The 21,692-nt window shown below is 38.8% G+C and overlaps 1 protein-coding gene across 1 annotated transcript in view; it reads left to right on the forward strand.

Moving 5' to 3' along the window:
• fkbp1b.L (FKBP prolyl isomerase 1B L homeolog) overlaps positions 1-21,692 on the forward strand; it is a 47,163-nt gene that overhangs the window by 16,896 nt on the left and 8,575 nt on the right. Inside the window, 1 exon segment of the mRNA NM_001090116.1 lies at positions 20,500-20,612. Within this exon segment, the coding sequence (NP_001083585.1) occupies positions 20,500-20,612 (113 nt within the window).

Raw genomic sequence — 21,692 nt, forward strand, 5'->3', positions numbered from 1 at the left:
GAGAGCAGTTAGCAATCAGTGACATGTATACTTCCAAACAGTGCTTAGTAATGTCATCTGTTATAATAATTATTGTTGTAAATATAAGGATGGGATATTAGAAAACACCTCCAAGATTCCTCAACTTGTACAGTATATTGTATCTCTATGTGGTGACAGAATCTCTCAATGACTTCTATTATCATTATAATTTACAATAGGGAATGCATTATCCCTTATAATACATGAGTGATACTCAGAGTTCCCTGTATAACTCAGCCTGCAGCCTTGTGCCTTTATATGGTCAAAGAACTCCTCAGTGACTTCTAATATCCTTATCATTTACAGTACGGGGTACATTATCCCTTATAATACATGAGTGATACTCAGAGTTCCCTGTATAACTCAGCCTGCAGCCTTGTGCCTTTATATGGTCACAGAACAACCCCTCAGTGACTTCTAATATCCTTATCATTTACAGTACGGGGTACATTATCCCTTATAATACATGAGTGATACTCAGAGTTCCCTGTATAACTCAGCCTGTAGCATTGTGCCTTTATATAGACACATAACCCCTCAGGGACTTCTAATATCCTTATTTACAATATTTACTCTGAGTTCCCTGGCCTGCAGCCGTATGCCTTTATAAGCTCCAATTACTTGTAATACTTTACTCTTGATGGGTGTATATACTCTCCATATAATTTATAGTACAGTATGGGGTACATAATATATATGCATCACATAAATTAATATAGTCACTTTTGTGCCTCATTTAGCATCTATACCACTCCCCACACACATATATAATCATTAGGCAGATATAGATATTTAAAAAGCTAAATCCAGCCCAAGTATTTCTTTCCCTTGGGTGTTTAGTTTAGTACAGGTATGGGATCTGTTATATGGAAAACCTTTATCCAGAAAGCTCTGAATTATGGAAAGGCAGTCTCCTATAGACTCCATTTTATTCAAATAATCCACATTTTTATTTTCTCTGTAATAATAAAACAGTAGCTTGTACTTGTTCCCAACTAAGATATAATTAATCCTCATTGGAAGCAAAACCAGCCTATTGGGTTTATTTAATGTTTACATGATTTTGTAGTAAACTTAAGGTAGGAAGATCCAAATTACGGAAAGATCCATTATGCGGAAAACCCCAGGTCCTGAGCATTCGTGATAACAGGCCCCATACCTGTATTATCTGAAATGATGTTGGTATTGAACTCCACCAGGCACAGCGCACATTTTTCCATTTATGCAAAGCAGAAAAAAGCACAGGCAGTCGTCTTATTGACCTTATCTAAATGTACAAGGAAGTGCTTACAAAACCATTATAGTGAGAATATGGCTTTCAGCCAAGTGCTCAATAGCATTTTGATGGGAGACACTAGGCAAGGTAAAGCATATGGTTCAAGTCACCCTACGGCCTAAACACACTTGATTTCTTATTCTGGCATGAATGTTAATTCTATATATATAGTTGCAGAAAAATACACACACACACACACACGTGTGTGTGTTGTGTGTGTGTTGTGTGTGTGTGTGTTGTGTGTGTATTTTTTAGCATAGTTTGTTGCACCCGTGCACAGCATATCATATAAGCCACTTTAGGCTGACAAAGTCTTTAGAAGTTATGTAAGGGTTTGGGTTAAAAATAGATCATCCGAAAATTGTAGAAGCCAGCAGTGAAATGTTAGTAGCCTGTTATTCCCAGAGCTGCTCCTTGTACCCAGCCAAAACAATCTGGAAGGAAGAGACTGAATATTTCAGTAGGAAAGGCAACCCCCATTGCTTTGGGATAAGTTTAATTTGAAGATTTTTACTAAAGGAATGTTAAATTGTTAATAAGTTTTTTTTTTTTTTATCTTCATAGTTCAGAGCCTACAAAAGGGCCACATTTTTAGCCAGCTGCTTTCAGATTGGTTTGTTCCCAGTTCATCATTCTGTCTCTGAAACGTGAGCCGAAACAGGGAGTTGTCTCTGGTAAATCATACGCGGGGTATTTCCCTAGCCATGAGCTAGAACAAAGATACCAGTGTGATATATTGTCATAGGTATAGAATCACTTATCCAGAAACCTCTCACTCATGGGAAGATCATCTCCCTCCCATAGAGTGTATTTTTCATTATTTCCTGTTTCTCTGTAATAAGAAAACATTGACTTGTACAGGTATGGGACCTGTTATCCAGAATGCTCAGATAACAGATGTTTCTGTAATTTGTATCTTGATACCTTACGTCTACTAAAAAATCATTTGAACGTTAAATGAACCCAGTAAGCTGCTTTTGCTTCCAATAAGGCTTAATTATATCTTAGTTGGGATTAATACAAGCTACTGTTTTATTATTACACAGAAAAAGGAAATGTTTTTTTTTTTTATTTGGATAAATCGGAGTCTATGGGAGATCCCGTAATTCAGAGCTTTCCGGATCCCATACCTGTACTTGATGGTAACTAAGCTGCGTGAATCCATATTGGTGCAAAAACAATCCAATTGGGTTTATTTAATGATTATATATTTTTAAGTAGAATTAACGTATGGTGGTTCAAATTATGGAAACTTTTTTCTCGAAAACCCCAGGTCCCAAGCATTCCGAATAATAGATCTGTGTTCATATAAAGGCACAAGGCACAAGGCTGAGTATATACAGGGAACTCTGAGTATCACTCATGTATTATAAGGGATAATGTACCCCCTACTGTAAATGATAAGGAAATTAGAAGTCACTGAGTGGTTGTTCTGTGACCATATAAAGGCACAAGGCTGAGTATATACAGGGAACTCTGAGTATCACTCATGTATTATAAGGGATAATGTACCCCTACTGTAAATTATAAGGATATTAGAATCACTGAGGGGTTCTGTGACCATATAAAGGCACAAGGCTGCAGGCTGAGTTATACAGGGAACTCTGAGTATCACTCATGTATTATAAGGGATAATGTACCCCCTACTGTAAATGATAAGGATATTAGAATCACTGAGGGGTTCTGTGACCATATAAAGACACAAGGCTGCAGGCTGAGTTATACAGGGAACTCTGAGTATCACTCAAGTATTATAAGGGATAATGTACCCCCTACTGTAAATGATAAGGATATTAGAAGTCACGGAGGGGTTCTGTGACCATATAAAGGCAAAAGGCTACAGGCTGAGTTATACAGGGAACTCTGAGTATCACTCATGTATTATAAGGGATAATGTACCCCCTATTGTAAATTATAAGAATATTAGAAGTCACTGAGGGTTTCTGTGACCATATAAAGACACAAGGCTGCAGGCTGAGTTATACAGGGAACTCTGAGTATCACTCATGTATTATAAGGGATAACGTGCCCCCTATTGTAAATGATAAGGATATTAGAAGTCACTGAGGGGTTCTGTGACATTTTAAAGGTACAAGGCTGCAGGCTGAGTTACACAGGGCAGGGAAGTCACTAAGCACCATTAAGAATAATTTATTTAATGTTATTCTTGGCTTTTGTGTATTTGGTTGCTATAATTTTATCTCTGAAAGAGAGAGAGACAATATGAAGCACTATTATTGTAAATCAAAACTGATAGGATGAAGTTATAGAACAAGACTTTTAAAACAAAAATGTATTAATTAATAATATGTTGGTGTTTTATAAATAATAATACAACTAATAAAAACATCTGTTTAAGAAATGGCAAAAGTTAAATAATGTTAGGAAAACATCTCCTCCACAATATAATGAATGGCAGCAGCTGGTAGAGGAAACTAGAAAAATGGAAGAGATAACAGATATATTACAGAATACAAGAAAAATGTTCTGGAAGACATGGGAACCCTGGCTAACCTTTCTTAGAAGGTAGATTTTTAGGTTGAGAATGTATAGAGCACCAAAATTGGATTTCCCAGTACAGAGGGAGTTCTAAAATTAGACAAGGGGCTATATTAGAAAGAATATCAGAAATATTAGTACAATTGTATAAATGCTTACGAGTATAAAGTGATGTTTTAAATACCATATTATATAAAGGTAACCATATTTTATAAGAATTTCTTCTTCCCCCTCCTTTCCCCAACCTTTTTACTTTCTGTACCCTATTCCTTAAAATGTTTTTGAAAAATATAAATAAATAATAAAATAAAAAAGGTTAAATAATGCTAACTGTTCTTGTGTGCAAAGCAAGTGAATAGCAGGAGTCAGGTCCGGACTGAATTAAAATAGGCCCACACAGAGGCCCAAACAGCCCCCATCAGCCCACTAAATACTGACTTTCTATGGCACCTTATAGCAGCCCCTCTGGCATTTGCCAGAACCCACAGATTGCCAGTCCAGGCCTGGCAGGAGTGCAACAGAAATAGGAGTCAGCTATGATGAAAATGTATCCGTTGCTAAATCGGTACATAGAGGCACCGGGTTAGTGAAATGTGGCCGTTAAAGTGACTGACGGCTCCAAAGTAACTTTCACTGTGTCACAGATCTCCACACATTGCTTTGTACTGTTTGGAACTATTTGTTTTGTCTCATGTGGCAGCTCAATAACTGACAGATAGCATGGATGACAGCGTGGGTGAAGGTCCTGTAGGGTTGCTGACCTAGATCATCTTCTTTCAGTGCAGACCTTTAGCCTATTTAGTTGCAACAGGGGCAGGGGGGCCTGAAGGCAAGTTAGGGTCAGATTTGGTGAAAAAATCTATTTGCTCTCTTAGATACACCCTAATCTCCAACTTGAAGGCCAGTTTGGGTGAAATTTGATAAAAAAATCTTTTTGCTCTCTTTGATAAATCTAAAAACACAGCTTAAATGCCAATTAGGATGAGTTTTGGGGAGAATACTTATTTGCTGTCCTAGATACACCCAAAAGCTCAACTTGAAGGCCAGTTAGTGTGGGATTTAGAGAGAAAATGTATCTGGTCTCCTAGATACATATAAAAAAAAACCCATCTTAAAGGCCAGTTATGGTGAGATTTGGGGAGAACACCTATTTGCTCTCCTAGATACTCCCAAAAGCCCAGATTGAAGGCTATTTAGAGTGAAATTTGGGGAGAAAATCTATTTGATCGCATAGATATTACTGAAAGCCTGGCTAAAAGGCATTTAGGGTGAGATGTGGGGAGAATGAATATTTGAGATTCAAGCTGTGTTTTCAGTTGAGAACAGTTGGGGTGAGATTTGGGGGAAAACATTTGCTACCCTAGATACTTTAAGAACTATGGCTGAATGGTTGATACACCAATATTATATTAATTTATATCAATAATATTGTAATGAGCTATGGGGGGCCCTGACCCATGGTTGGAATTACAACCAGCATTGGTTTTAGGACAAAAGAACAGAGCTTGGAAGCCACTAGGATTTATTTTGGTAATGGGCTGCAGTCTGAAACACAGGGGCACCACCTTTTCACCAGCGCCCATTTGGCTAACCCTTACTCCAGTATAGCTCACAGCCCTCTAAGTAGGATTCCATGGGTACACATAGATACCCTCACACCTCCATGAATAAAATACAAGGCATTCATCCAGAGAGCACCTATACACTGCCACGTCACACATAATGCATTGATAATTATTTAATGAAGTATATAGATTAGGCACATCAATTATATCCTATAGAATGAACATAGGAGTGATTTCACCATTTCTTGATCTTCCGAAGCTCATGAATCCCATAGTACATTCTCCTGTCCAGGCCGATGGTTTCCATGTTAGAATGTATGTTCTTGCTCTCAGCCAATTGAGCAGTCAGACACACGGCATTCCATCTCACCTTGGAAAATAGATAAGAAGGGATGGTTCGAGCTCAGTTGAGTGGAGATTATATCTGTTGCAGCTATTGTCAGACATGGCTTTATTTATAGAAATAGACAAGTACGGAAAGGTCTTCAGCAGATAAAACACTAAAAAAGGGAATAGAGCAACCTTGAAAAGGTAATGTCAAAGGGAAAGTTTATTTTCACACAATTACACAATTCTAATTTCAAATTGATATTCTTGTCAAAGAGAGCAGTTTGTTGGATTTTCCCACAAGCAGGAAAGTGCCCAAAAATACATAAGTGCCATCACTCTAAAAGCCTTAGGGTAAGGACACACAGGCAGATTTGGGAGATTAGTTGCCTGAATCTCCCCAAACTGCCTTTCCCTACCTTCCCGTCGGCTATAATGAAAAATGACAAGCGGGATGGCACTCACGGCTCTTCATTTTCCGAGGAAACTTCGGGCAACTTCAGAAAATGAATCGCTCCGAGTGCCATCCCGCTGGTGATTTACATTTTAGCCGGTGGGAAGGCAGGGGAGGCAGTTTGGGGAGATAAGTTGCCCTGAAGAAGAGGATATCTCCCTGAATCCGCCTGTGTGCCCTGACCCTTAACCACAAATGTAAACATTTAAGTTGGTCAAACAAGAGTCAGATCTTAACAAACAACCTTTTAGGATTTCATTAAATCAACTGTAAATAGCATAATTAAAGGAAAGGTCTAATCAGTCCACTGTGTTAAATGCTTGGAACCCATCCCATGATTATAATAGCTTACCTGAGGCCCTGGCCCGGTGATCCTGTTGGCTGAAAATGGCACTGGTTTGTGGTACAGGTATGAGAGCTGCTATTCAGAATGCTCAGGGGTCTTTCCGTAATTTGGATCTTCATACCTTGTACACTAAAAAAATCATTTAAACATTAATTAAATAGGATTGTTTTGCCTCCAATAAGGATTAATTATATCTAAGTTTGGATCAAGTACAAGGTACTGCTTTATTATTACAGAGAAAAAGGAAATCATTTTTAAAAACTTTAATTATTTGATTAAAATGAAGTCTATGTGAGATGGCCATCCTGTAATTCAGAGCTTTCTGCATAATGGTCTTTCAGATAATGGATCCCATACCTGTTCAACTATCGGAACACCGTGTGGCAATATTCTTATAGTTCCTCACAGTGGCCCTGGACCGTAAGCAAACGTACAGTAGAGACGATTGTTTAAATGTACGATTTGTCCGTCAACTAAAAAGACCATTTCAAGCTATAGTGCCAGGAAAACTGAGGGGAGCTGCCTGGTTGGCATCTTTGCGTCTATGGGGATCTTTAGGGCAGATACACATGCTGCTATTTCGGGAGCTATTCGTCCAGCTATAAATCGCTTCTTCGGGCGACTAATCTCCCCGGACTGTTTTACCGCCGGCTAGATTGAAAATCACCTGCGAGATGGCACTTGGATCACTTCGGCTTTTTCGAAGTCACTGAAGTTCCCTCATGAGGTGACTTCGGAAAACTAAGCTACAGAGCAGAATGGACACGCATTGAGGGTTAAATGTGTAAATGCCCCCCAAGGGGTATTTCTACATCAGGAAATCAGTTATTGCCATAGTTGTAAAAGTATTTGTATCTCTTTGTGACTGGTGGATACTTTCTGCAGTAAATTATGTTTTTAAGGGGAACTAAAGTCTAAAATAGAATAATGCTAGAAATGCTGTATTTTGTATACTAAACATAAACATGAACTGACTATACCAGAAGCCTAATAAAACACATGATTTATGCTTTCAAAGTTGGCCACTGGGGGTCATCATCTTGTAACTATGTTTAACATCTTTTGCAAGACCAAGACCACGCACATGCTCAGTGTGGTCTGGGCTTCAGTTGATAGGTTAAACTTTGGGAAGTAAGGTGGGGGCTCCCCCTGCTGTTTGAAAGTATAATCAGTTTCCCTGCAGTGCAGTTAGGGACCGTCCTATCCTCAGCAGTCAGAGCAAGTAAAACGAAGGGGGAATTTCTCATCAGGTTTCTTATAAAAACTGTACACATTTTTTAATTGAAGTATATTGAAGATAGATTCCTTTTTCATTAACAAAAGTAAAAATTGGATTTCATTTTTTGCATTTGCATCCCCTTTAAGAGCTGGATTATTAATCAGACCTGCATATAACCTGCCACTGCAATGCTGGTTCTGAATTTTGAAACAATTTAGCAAAAGCCAGCTCATTAACAGATGCATGACAGGTATTTTGGGTTAATTTTTTTATGTTCTTCTTTCTGATTGTAGTGTGTTTTTAAAGGAAAGCAAGTACAGTCCTGGTGTCTTTCCTTTTCCAGCCAGCAAAGGTCAAAGTCAGACTCTGGCTTTCCAAGATCTGTGTAGCAAGACATTTTTCTAGGAAGTCAGCATAAGGGCAAGCTCTTCATTACAGGAAGGTCTGAGCATTCAGCCCTGCGGTATAGACCTGCCGAGCAAAACGTATCTACTGAATCGAATCGAAATAACCAATATAGGAAGAGCTTTGCCAGGGCTACGGGTCACATCTTGCCGCTCTTTAGTAAATGCTATAAGTCATGTCTTTGCCTCTGTGAACAATGATAATGCTTTCAGATTGTTCAGCCATCCGTCAGACTGAAAGGGAGTCGATTCAGCACAGGGTTTCCCAGGGCTCAAAGGGCAAATTGCCATGTTGGGGAGCAGAACGCCTTTCTGATAACAACTCCTTTCCCTTAACTTGAATAATTTAAAAAAGGACATTTATTAGCATAAATTATGAAAACAGACACATTTATCACATGTTTCTGAACCAGTCTCCTTCTGATATGTTTAATTTCTAACAGGCAGAACAGAACAAGGGGCTGTATTTACTAACGGCAAGCACAATGCTTGGTATAAAAATGCCACCCACAGAGCATTTGCAACATGCAGAAACTCTGTAGCACCTAGTGTGCCACCCATTCATTATAACCGCAGAGCATTGCTATAGACTGCCTTTGAGCACTCAGAGGAGCAGGTCACCATAAAAAACTAATCATTTTTAAATAGTACATCATAAATAATGACTATTTCAGTTTTCTGTATATTTTTTTGACGTTTTTCTATATTTTAGGCTTTAATTAAGAATTACTATGTCAACATGCACCAGCCCACCCTCCGGTCGTCTGCCAGCTTTCATTTAAATATTTGTGTATTAAAGAAACCAATGTATGAGTTGTCACCGCTACTCTGTTATAGACTTTATTAAAGGGTGGTTCATTCTTAGAATGGCATATTCTATTCATATTCTAGTGTCTCATACAAATCACTGCTGGTTGCTATGGGAAATTTGACCATAACAACAAGATACAGTAGCTTCCCAAACTGGAGACCCGCTGAGCAATAAGATAAATACTTTTTTTTTTTTTTTTTTTTTAAAAACCAGAAAATAAAAAATGAAGATTTTTTTTGCAAATTGTCCCACTGTCTGCATTATACTTATAGCTTGTGTAAAGGCAAACTACCCCTTTAAAGCTCAGTTAGCATTATTCAATAGGGGCTGAAACTGCTGCTGAGAAATCTGTTAATATATTGTATCAGTTTGGTCATGGATCCCACTTACTGAGATGCAAGTGGTAATGAAAAGGAAAAAATAATGGTAAACTATAGAAAATAGAAAGAAACTGGGAAAAGTCTTTTGTGAAGGTGAACTGTCTCTTTAAGTCCTAGAATGCCTGTGTGCTTAGAACATGGATGCTATTTCTTTTGTACCTATAATTGACGTGCCGAATAAACCCATGGTGTGCCTAGGTATTGCTATATTGACAAAATGTACATTACAAAAGAACGTTAATTTCATCCCTGTATTGGTGCAACTCTTACACCTGACTGCTGTAAAAATAAACACAGCTAATTCAGTGGATTTTACTCCTGGCCCTTTGTACACTGATATCAAACATTCTCTGACAGTAAAACAAAATTGGCCTGGTTTCTCATTGTATATTGTCTCAGCTTCATATGAATGCATACATGAAATACATGGGCAGTTTAAGTGGCCCCTGTCAACCACATTATAGAAAACTTTAAGTACATAATAATAATAGTAGGAAATTGTTATATCCTTCTTTATGCTTTGGAACATACAGATGTGAGCTAGTGGCCACCCATGTTGAGTGTCGTCTCTATAATGAAAAAAACCTTACAGAGTATTTCTGCATGTATTTGCTTTTCAATCGTTTTTTTTAGACCCATGAAAGAAAGATAAAACTATATGAATTTCCTATTAATTTCCATGAATTTTCCTGCTGCTCTGCATTCATGCGGCATACCTAATTATTTTCTAAAAGGAGGTTTGTCAGAATGGCCCCCCGAGAACTAGAGAACAGAACACTTGCTAATTATATCTGGATCCATGCACAATAATTCCATGTGGGAAAGTGACTTTGTGTTCTGTTCCTCTGCACTGTGTCACATTGAGCGAGAGACAAAAAAAAAAAGGTGAAGTAAAACTCTGCAATGATTTCTAGAATGTTTTCCTCTGTCCTTGTCCAAAACCTGCACAAGGGATGGAACATTTGCAGCTCCCATTGTTCAGCTGGGGGTTATACAGTACAGTGCCGGAAATACAGTAATCTGGGAGCTGCTAGCAGGAAAGGAAAGAACAGTTCAGCCTTTCTCTCAGGCTACAGGAAAATACTTAAAGGTACAGTTATATACAACATGCTCTAAATTGCATATTAATGACTTTTCTTGAAAACATATATTTTATATATGATATGAGATTGTGTAGATTATATTAAGGCAATGCAGCAAATCCCTGGTGCATTACACCTAGACCCCAGAGATTGCATAAGGAAAGGGCTAACTGCAAGTGTTTGTGTATGGGACTTTAATGCCCATGATTTTGTGGCGCTTAAAGGAGAACCAAAGCTTAACTAAAGAAGTAGCTAGAAATGCTGTACATTACGTTTTTCGGTTTCTTTACCATCCCAAGGCAACCACAGCCTTTTTGCAGGGAAGATCTGTGTCTCCAAAGAAACCCCAGTAGCTCCCCATCTTCTTTTCTGCTGATTCACTGCACATGCTCTGTGCTGCTGTCACTTACTGAGCTTAGGGACCCACTCACAATATACAGTACATATAGAATAGAAATGTCACAATAAGCCTGATTAATAATTAATACAGATAATTACTACATGACCGCACAGAAACCAGTGCAACTAGCATCAGAATGTAATAATCAGCCATGTTGCATCAGCTTATTTATATTAAAGGCCAACCTCATTTTCTGCTTGATAATTTGTGACGACCCCTAAGATTAGCTTCTCAACAGCTGCTCAGAGCCCACTGAGCATGTGAGTGTCGCGAACACTTTCCAAGATGGTGACCCCCTGTGACAAGTTTGAAGTCCTGGATCATTGCTGCTATTGTGAAGCTGAAACTATACGCTGGTGCAATACGCTCAGTATATAAAATATGCCATTTTTAGCCATATTCATTTTTAGGGTTTAATTCTTCTTTAAAGGGGTTGTTAATTTTCAACTTGTATTATGATGTAGAGAGTGATATTCTGAGACAATTTACAATTGGTTTTCATTTTTTTTATTACTTGTGTTTTTTTTTTGTTATTTAGCTTTTTATTTAGCAGCCCTCCAGTTTACAATCTGGTTGCTAAAGTCCAAATTGCTCTAGACTAGTATACATGTATTGATTTGAATAAGAGATTGCAATATGAACAGGAGAGGGCCTGATTAGAGACATGGTTTATAAAAATAGCAATAACAATACATTTGTAGCCTTACAGAGCTTTTGATTTTTAGATGGGGTCGGTGACAAAGTTAGACAGAGTCAGAAGAAGGCAAATAATGCAAAAACAATAAAAAAATTAAGGCCAATTGAAAAGATTATTAGAATTAGCTATTCTATAACATACTAAAGATTAAATTGAAGGGAAACCACCCAGAGGAACTGTTCTTAAACAGAACAATCAAATAATAGATCTACTTGTTAGGAAAACAGGGAAATTGTGGCTTTGTTTCTTTATACCAGGAGTAGCATTAAGGTGACAGAATTGCATCATACAGACTAGACGGACCACAGACAGCTCAGTTCCTTTTTTCAATAACTGTCTCCACCAAAAGTAGCTCTCAAATCCGACAAGCTCAATAAAGAAATAGTAGAGTGAAAAATAATCTTTTATTTATGGGTACAGAATGTGGCTGTAATGTATCCCACCGCTGGGAATTGATGTGTGAGAGGCACAAATGTTGAGGCTGATACTTGCCATTGAGCCAGGTTGTTTATGTGAGTGGAGCCTTGGAATAATTCAAGCGCCGACAAGCTGTTCTGCTGCCAATCATATTAAAGAGCAGCTTTGGACTCTGTGCCTAAATTGAAGCCACATAGGTATACATTAAGAGCTTAATTAACACCTATAATGGCGAGCACTGAAGAAGTGCACCTATAAATTGGCTCCCCCCATCATCAAAGACTCTGTCTATGGAAATGTGACCAATAAATGCTGCCTGCAAGGGTGATGCCATGTGGCTCTTTGCTTATGAGGGCAATGATGTATGTTTCTACTTCAGACCTCAAATTGTTGCTCAGTTGGAACGTTCCCAGCTCTATAAGAGGTTTGTGACTTGTAATTATAATTACGCCAATGTTTTTTTTTATATCTGATAATCCAGCTCTAGCCATGAAGCAGTCTCTTTCATTATGGGTCTGTGCCGGTCTGCTCATAAATTCATATCACTGTTGCACATGATCAACTTATGCAAACAAATATATACTAGAACACCCACCTCGACTTGACTGGCTGAGACACGTAGGCATATGAACATGCATGTATAATTTACTCAGAGTCTAAAAGAGATATGTGCTGGCTTCAATAATAAGTAGTGGTACGTATGGAGAGTGCCCTCGCAAAGGCAAATGTACTGGTAGCCATGGGTGCTGCCAGTCATGTTTTTATATGTAAGTATTAAGTAATTTTAAGGCAAACATTTAAGGATATAAGTTGGTAGGTAGTTTTAATCAAGACCTATTGATTTGCAGAATATTAATGTAAATGTGTAAAGTGCTTGCCTTAGAATGATCTCCAGGTTTCTGTAGAGCCACATTTGCTGCTACTTTAAAATAACAAATGGATACACATGTTCTGTTTGAAGTCATTTAGACTGGTAGGCTGTTGTGTTCATGTACAACTTGTATAGCTTCCAATGGAACACTGGGAGGCTGTACTCGCCCAATAAGTAATGACCATCACTCATAACCTATGATGGCTGTGCTTAGGTATTTGTCAGTTCCCTCTTTGCATCACTGGCCCATGTCTGAAATGTGCATGAGATGGTAATTACATCAGGGTTGGAATCAATTCTATTAAAGCTATGATGTTCTTCTTATTACAATTACCATATAAACAATCCGCCTGGATACTGATCTTGTGTTGTACTGACTGATCATTTGCATTTTACTTTCTATTAAAGAGCTTGAATTAGGAGACCTCACGCCCATCGTATTCAGGTTTGGGCTTGACTTGTTCTTATGTTCCAGAGTTTCACAACAAAGGATTGGTTGTTTTTGAGACATGCTATCATACCTCTATATGAAAACTGATACATAGCTTTTATTCTAATCTAGACCTCCATTGCTGGTAGCCAGATCAATATCTGTTTTAAAGGGTTTGGTCACCTTCAAACAACTAGTTGTTTTCTGATAAATCACCAGAAATAACGACTATTTCCAATGACTTTCTATTTTCTATTTGTGACCCTTTTTCTAAAATTGAAGTATAATGTGTAATTTTTCTCCTTCTGAAGCAGCTCTGGGAGGGGGGGAAAACTTCTGGGTATGTAAACTGAGGTTTCACTGAACTTTCACTGCACTGTATACAAATGCCTTATGTGGTCAATAATACTATAGGAAGAAATAAAGAGCAAACCTGCTGAAACAGAAGCTACTGTATGTAAGAGCAGCCATGTGTTTGTTGGTTTTCTTCCCCCCCAAAATAATGTTATGAAAAATCAGATTTTGCTGAAATTCTGGAGCTCAATAGTAAGCGGGTGTCTGTCAGGCTTGGCAGCAATGCAGAAGTTTTAATACATGACTTTGGCTTCAGGACTAGAGCAGGAAATGGAACAGAAGGTGGGTTTTTTCGTCAGATTGCAAATCACACATCTGAGATCATTTTGTGTGTTCCGTCCTGGCCTCTTACATGTGGGAAGGCCACCTGCCATTACATGTTGGCTTTAATGCTTTTCCGAGAGATGAAAACCTGTTGGGCCATCTCTGCATGCATGCTCCAGCTCCTATCACCTGTTAGCCAGAAAGATCAAATCAACAAAATTGGACAAGGAGTTAAATAATCACTAGAAGCATTATTTATTAATGCTAGGGTTAAAGCTCATTGTTTTTGTTTAGTTAATTATCTTTAAAGGAGTACTATACATTCCAAGTGAAAAATAAACCAACAGACTTATAAGAATCTTCAAATTGGCATATACATATCAGAAAATATTGCACCTCTACATCTGTTACCTTGAGCCACCATTTTGTGACTAAAGGTGGCCATACACAATAAAATCCGCTCATTTGGCCAGGTCGACAAAGAGCGTAGCTTAAACCGATATTCCCAACAAAGGAAGGGCGATATAGGGTTAATTTGATTGTTCGCCCTAGGGCAAAACAAACGGATTACAATGAAGGAAATGGGCGCAGATGGGACGAGGACTGCATCAACTAGCCAATGGGGTCCTCGATCGCCAAAAAAATCAAACCTGCCTGATTGATATCTGGACGATTTTTGGCCTGATATAGATCAGGAAGGCTCATTGGAACACCCCCTACACAGCCAGATAAGCTGTCGATTGATCTAAAGGACCGATATTGGCAGCTTTAATCTGCCCATGTATGGCCACTCTTACTGTGTACCACTCACTGATCAACTGACAGGAAATAACGCAAGTTCTTCCAGTAACAGGAAGAAGCGTGGGAGTAAAAGACTTGCTCTTGAGCCACCATTTTGTTTGTTCTGTGTGATCACCTGACAGGAAATAATGCAGGTTCTATCTGCAAAATGAAAAGATGTGGGATTAAACAATGCTCTTGAGTCACCATTTGTGTTGTTCTTTGTTACTCACAGATCACCTGTAGGATCTAACTGTAACAGAAATAAGTGTGGGAGTTAAAACACTCTTGAGATACTATTTTGTGATGTTTGTGTATCATTCACTGATCACCTGACAGGAAATAAAGCAGGATCTATCTGTAACAGAAAGAAGTGTGGGAGTTAAAACACTCTTGAGCCACCATTTTGTGATGTTTGTGTGCCAGTCACTGATCACCTGACAGGAATAGGGCAGGTTCTATCTGTAACATGAAAAAGTGTGGGATTAAACAATGCTCTTGAGTCATCATTTGTGGTGTTCTTTGTTACTCGCAGATCACCTGTAGGATCTAACTGTAACAGAAATAAGTGTGGGAGTTAAAACACTCTTGAGATACTATTTTGTGATGTTTGTGTATCATTCACTGATCACCTGACAGGAAATAAAGCAGGATCTATCTGTAACAGAAAGAAGTGTGGGAGTTAAAACACTCTTGAGCCACCATTTTGTGATGTTTGTGTGCCACTCACTGATCACCTGACAGGGCCAGACTTTAGTACTTGTGTTTAGGGTTGCCATCTAGCCAGTATTTTACTGGCCTGGCCAGTAAAAAATTATGCTTGATGCCAATGTTATTAATAGGAAAAACAGCAAGAATATAGGAAGGCCATTATTTTTTTCCAGAAAAGGTTTCAACTCTAGCAGTGTTTCATTAAGAGATTATCCAATGACACCTACTAAGAGAAACATATAATTGGAGCACTGTTAATAAAGGGGACATTTACATACATTTTGTCTATTTGTAGCAATAATATTTCTTCATGGGGCCAGGACTCCACAGTGTTTAAAAATAAATAAGGCCAGTACTGCATAAGATAAACAGCACAATATAATAATTTATAAATAGGTAGGGCCATATTATCTTTTTCTATCTGGGTGCTCCCTGAACCAAAGTTATCATTAATTGCCCTCTTTCTATAGTAATGTCCAAACCTTTCAGCCTGTCTCAGTAGAACAAAATCCCATGGTTTAATAGAACAAAACTATTTATCTTTCCTTTCTAGTTTTCAGTATCCCCCTGTGCCCCATATTCCTGGTTCTGCTCGGAGCACCTGCCAATTCCAATAATGCATAGAAGTGTGGAGTGAGGATCAGATAGGACAGGGCCAATGGCACGATGCTGCTCGGAGCTAGATATTCACACAGGGTGCATCAGTCTTGTCGCTGATAGCTCAGTTACATGTGTAATCCTGTTCATCCATCAGGCACACACCTCATGAGACTGGAGGCTTTAGTTGTTGTTAATGCACATGCCCTCTTAGCATATGTAAATTTAACTTATACATGATCTTGTCCTCATGTGTTAATTCAATTTCACTTATTACTTACCCCAGAAGAGGGTAAAAAGAAAAGGCAGAAGAGGGAATCGTTAGCAATGTGCACACTGTTCTATTTCATATTCTTAAGCTGGCCACAGATGCAAAGATCCGATCGTACGAATCAATCTACCATCGGACTTTCCCATCTCCCGACCTACCACTAACCATTCAGATCAAAGTCTTACCATTCCGACCAAATAAAGTAGTTAAAGAACAGATCAGCCGATGTTCTGCCCCTGACAGCAATCGTACGATAGACAAAGCTAGTGACAGTCTCCCACAGAAAATCGTACGATCGGCAATACATGCAGAGATATTATTGGCAGCCGTCAGAAATTTTCTAACCTGTCCGATCAACCAAACGACCGATCTCCGCCAGGATGAAAAATGACGGGACTCTCCACACACGTTCCGAAAATCCAGCTAAAGGGCCTTGCCTATATATCACACAACCGAATGAACTGGGCAAAGTTTTCCCCAGCTAAGTAAGCAAGGGTGCCCCGATTCCACAATTGCAGGATTTGTCTAAATACGAAATACACCACAAAAGAGGCTGCCAAATCTGAATGATATTTTGCATATTCAAAATCATGGGGTAAAAATCAGGCTCAACTTCGACCAAACCCCAAAATGGGGATTCAGGGCATCCCTGCTAGAAACCTGAAGCCTCCAATCAATAGCTATCATGAAAAAGTGGACCTAAAGTGGGTCTACTGCGATCCTTCTGATTTAGCACTGAGAAGTTGCAAGGGCAGTACAGTCAGCCCTGTTAGCTTGGGGGATGAAAGGCAAGTGATAGGCAGAATGCAGGTACACAATAACCCATTATGTTACAATGCATGACAAAAGTTGTGTGCTTGAATGAGAGATCAAAGTAAAATGAATCTATCTATCTTGGATTTTTTATTAGCATATTTGAACCAAAAAGCTTAGCTACTGCAGAACGTCAACTCCCAGAAACCTCCAAGCAGGTCAGGCTGAAAACCCAAATATTCATAGCTTTGTACAAAACAGGATTTCTGTTCCTGCCAAAATAGCAGGGGTGTATTTACAGGAGGAGGTGAAACTGTTTTAATTCAGGCGCTGTCAGCAGTGCCGCCTGCCTCTTTGAGACGCACAAAGATAACAGGAGCCAGAGGCGATGGAAAATTTGACATAACAGAAGAGATGGAGATTGTATTGACTTGTCAGGTTCCAGTGGAAGTCCTAAGTGTTCTTTCTCTATCACTGGGGCCCACATTCCCCATTCCTCTAGGAGATTCACTTCATTAATAGTGCAGTACTGTTCCCCCCTACCCCCATCATTGTTGTAGTTGCGTGGGGTGAGTAGGTTGCCGGCTTGGTTGCCTAGGGTGTTCAGTCGGCTTGGCCCCTCCCTGTTAGTCTATCAGCTCCAGTCTATTAAACTTCATCATATATTTAATCACTATTATTAACAGATTTTTAGAGCGCCAACATACTGCGCAGCGCTGATTTATGAAACGCATTAAAAGCAGCTCATTGAAACAATAGATCACTGGTGCAATGAAAAAGATTTAAAAGCGGAAGTATACTCTAAAAGTCTCAATTTTTTTTTAATCACATTGAAGAGGGAAGCTACTTTTAAACAAACATATTTCATTGGCGGGTGACCTAATCTGTGCAAATTCAAAGCTGGTTTTATGCAAGTTTATTTATTTATTCATTTATACCATCTTCATTTCATTGTGTATTTTGACATGTATAAAGCGCCTGTCTTGTTGCTGTGGCTTAGAGACCCTAGCCACAGATAATGGATAAGGGTTATGGCACCTCCTTGTCACTGAGACCTATTGAAGCATGTTTAGTGTCAGGCATACTGTGGCACTAAAAGACTCTCTTGAGGTCCAGCTGTCACCATTCCTTGTGTGTCCAATATGGCTCTTTTTATTCTCTACTCTCAGGAGCAATGATAGGTAGACATTTGTCTGCCATTGTTTTCCGCCAGAGACAGCAGTGGACAATTGCCTTGTGTCCCCTACCCTGTAATGCCTGAACATCATCCCACGTGCCATAGCTTCAATTTGCTGCCCTGGATTTCTCCGAGAGACAGCAAGTGACCCTAATGAAACCTTATAGCTCCGTCTGGAGAAACTGAAACCTTTCCAGGAAAGACTTAGTATAACCACTGCAAAATAACGGCCGCCCCTTGGCTTTTCTTTTGTTGCACAAGGAGAAACAATGTTTCTTTCCCTTCTGTATTGCTGCCGTTGTACAGCAGCCAAAACCGTAGAGGATTCCAAGATCTTTATAAACACATTTGCACTTACATAGTAACATAGTAAGTTAGGTTGAAAAAAGACACACACGTCCATCAAGTTCAATCTTTTATGTCTATATATATATATATATATATATATATATATATATGTCTATATATAACCTGCCTCACTGCTAGTTGATCCAGAAGAAGATCTTGGGCCGTAAAAAGGAGAACTTCCCTGTGACTTTCACTGTGCATTATTTCCTATGTGTCGCACAATAGTTCAAGGTTCAATCGTAATAGTGGCTGTAGATACAGATACAATGAGAGTAGCTTGCAAGTAGAAGTACAAAAGCACACTGGCACCTAACTGACTGATATCTGCTATCTACTCTGTACATTTACTTCTCTGGGTAGCTTTTTCACTTGGGGGGGTTATTTACTAAACTCCGGTAAGGCTTTTTGGGACATAATCAAATTTTGTTGTTTAAAAAAAAAAAAAAAAAAGATCTATTAAAGCCAGATGCAGCAAAAAGCCCAAATCCAAAAAACCCTGTATTAATTGTGGTTCTATGAGTTGAAGTAATTCAAACACACCAGCTACGTATAAGCAAAGGTTTATTACATACATAGAATGAAAAAGATATACATTACCGAATGAGTAAAAGAGCAAAGCAAACAATCTGCTATCAAGACTGGGAGATCCCGAACAGTCAGCAGACAGAATCCCTCAAACGGTACACGGGAGGTCCTGTGGCGGCATGCATCAACCCCACAAGTGAGATCTCAACGAACCAGACGGAGACCTCCAGTTTTATATGTGACTATACAGAATGAGCTCATATAGTAGTTTAATCAATAGCTCATATGATTCATATAATGGTTTGGTTAATAACAGATCCTGCTTCCCATGCGCTCATCCGAAGCTGGCCAGACTCCCAACAAGCGCATCCGAAGCAAAGATCTTATCTGGCTAACTAATAGCATATTGTGCCCCTAGCGATGATAAAGAAGAGTCTGATAGGGACTTGAAAACTCCTAAACATATTAGACAATACATATGAGAACATCCAGAAATTTCCAAAAGTCATAAAAAGAACCAGTATTAGGTCATCAGGACATCAATTTTGATTAACTTCCCCATCGACAAAGCTTCATTATACAAGATTAAAGCTGCTTTGTATATTTTGTTGGGTTCAATGTTAGTATGATACAAGAAGCTAAAAGCTGCTTTGTAAATCATGTTGAGTACAAGAAACTACTGGGTTCAATCAAAGTATTACCATGAGCCATTATTGATTAAAAATCCCTCTCATTACAAACCCCTATCCTATTTTGAAGTTTCTGTGGACTGTGTTGGACTTAGCCCAAAAATCCGACGATTTTGTGCAAGAATCAGAAAAATTCGTGTTCTGATTCTTGCACAAAATCGTCTGATTTTTGGGCTAATTGAGTGTTTCATGGGGAAAAAAACCCCTAAAAAGTGTACGATTCGGGTTTAAGCTTAATTTGATTGATTTTTTACCTGAACCTTTTTTAAAGGAACAGTAACACCAAAAAATGTAAGTGTTTTAAAGTAATGAATATATCATGTACTGTTGCCCTGCACTGGTAAAACTGATCTGTTTGCTTCAGAAACACTACTATAGTTCATATAAACAAGCTGCTGTGGAGCAATGGCGGAAATTGAAAAACGGCTATATGGCACAGGTTAACTAATGGATAAAAGATAACACCATTAGACAGACAAAGATTATTTGCTATCTGCTGTGTAACCTGAGCCTTTTCTCCTTTGAATGGCTGCCCCCATTGCTACACTGCAGCTTATGTATATAAACAATAGTAGTGTTTCTGAAGCAAACACAGCAGTTTTACCAGTGCAGGGCAACACTACATTATATTTTCATTACTTTAAAACACTTATTTTTTGACGTTACTGTTCCTTTAATAATAAATAATGTAAAAAATGGGTGTGGGAGTTTGGTTGTGTTTTTTTATTTAAACAATGAGATCAATTTAGATTTTGGTAAATAACCCTCTTGATGTCTTTTGTTTACATTTGATGCTGACCCAAGAGCTAACATCTCATTTGTGCCTGGCAGGGATGTTAACGAGTGGAAAGACATTTGACTCGTCCAGAGACCGGAACAAGCCTTTCAAGTTCAAGATTGGGAGGCAGGAAGTGATCAAAGGCTGGGAGGAAGGAGTTGCACAGGTACTATGTGAGGCAGTGACACATACACACAACATACATGCTCTGTGTGTGTGTGTGTGTGTGTGTGTGTGTGGCCAGATTGGGTAAAGATCTTCTTGTATGTCGAAATCTCTACCACACTTGATAGCATGACACGTTGGCACATGCAAGACAATGTTCATTCACTTTTGCATCTTCCCACATACTGTACATGTACATTCAAGGGCAAACTCACACGCGCACGCTCAGTCACATACACAGGACAGATTGTCTTCTGTGTGTTTCAGTTTCAGTGGTACATGCAGATATTCAGACAAGGTCAAGCGTTATTGACTAGCAGTCATACCAGATATTTGCCGTTACAGAGCTTGTGATACATTTTTTCCCGTACTTGGATATTCAGTTAGACTCGTTAATTCTCTTCAGTTTTATTATGGGAAGTGGCAACCAAATTCAAAATGTGTATTTTTGTTCTTATTATTTAACAGCAGCAATCTATCAAAGTAGAACCAACATTATAAATATACAGTTATTAGGACTCAGTGCTGAGTAACTTTTCCCATGTCGAGCACCAGTTAGCCACTATTCCACCCTTTTGAAAAATGGATAATAATAATAAAATGATAATGTTAAATACAGCCCTCGGACAGACACAAAAAGCATACATATCCATCCTGCCGGCCTTCGGGTGGTCAGCGCTGATTTAAATTATTATGTGCACATTTCATTTACACGCTGGAGCTGCCATATTGCTTTCTTCATCAAAGATACATTTTTATTTTTTGACATTAGAGGCTCTTAAAGGGCATGTAAAGTCTAAAATAGAATAAGGCTAGAAATGCTGTATTTTGTATACTAACTATAAACATGAATTTACTGCACCACAAGCCTAATCAAACAAATAATTTATGCTTTCAAAGTTGGCTATTGGGGGTCACCATCTTGTAACTTTGTTAAACATCTTTGCAAGACTAAGAATGTGCACATGCTCAGTGTGGTCTGGGCTGCTTAGGGATCATCATAAACAAAGCTGCTTGAGTTCTGCATGGCTGGGAAGTAAGGCTGGGGGGATTGTTTCCCTGCAGAGCAGTTAGGGACCAT

This window comes from Xenopus laevis, chromosome 5L (genome assembly GCF_017654675.1).
Source record: "Xenopus laevis strain J_2021 chromosome 5L, Xenopus_laevis_v10.1, whole genome shotgun sequence".
NCBI classification, from domain to species: Eukaryota; Metazoa; Chordata; class Amphibia; order Anura; family Pipidae; genus Xenopus; species Xenopus laevis.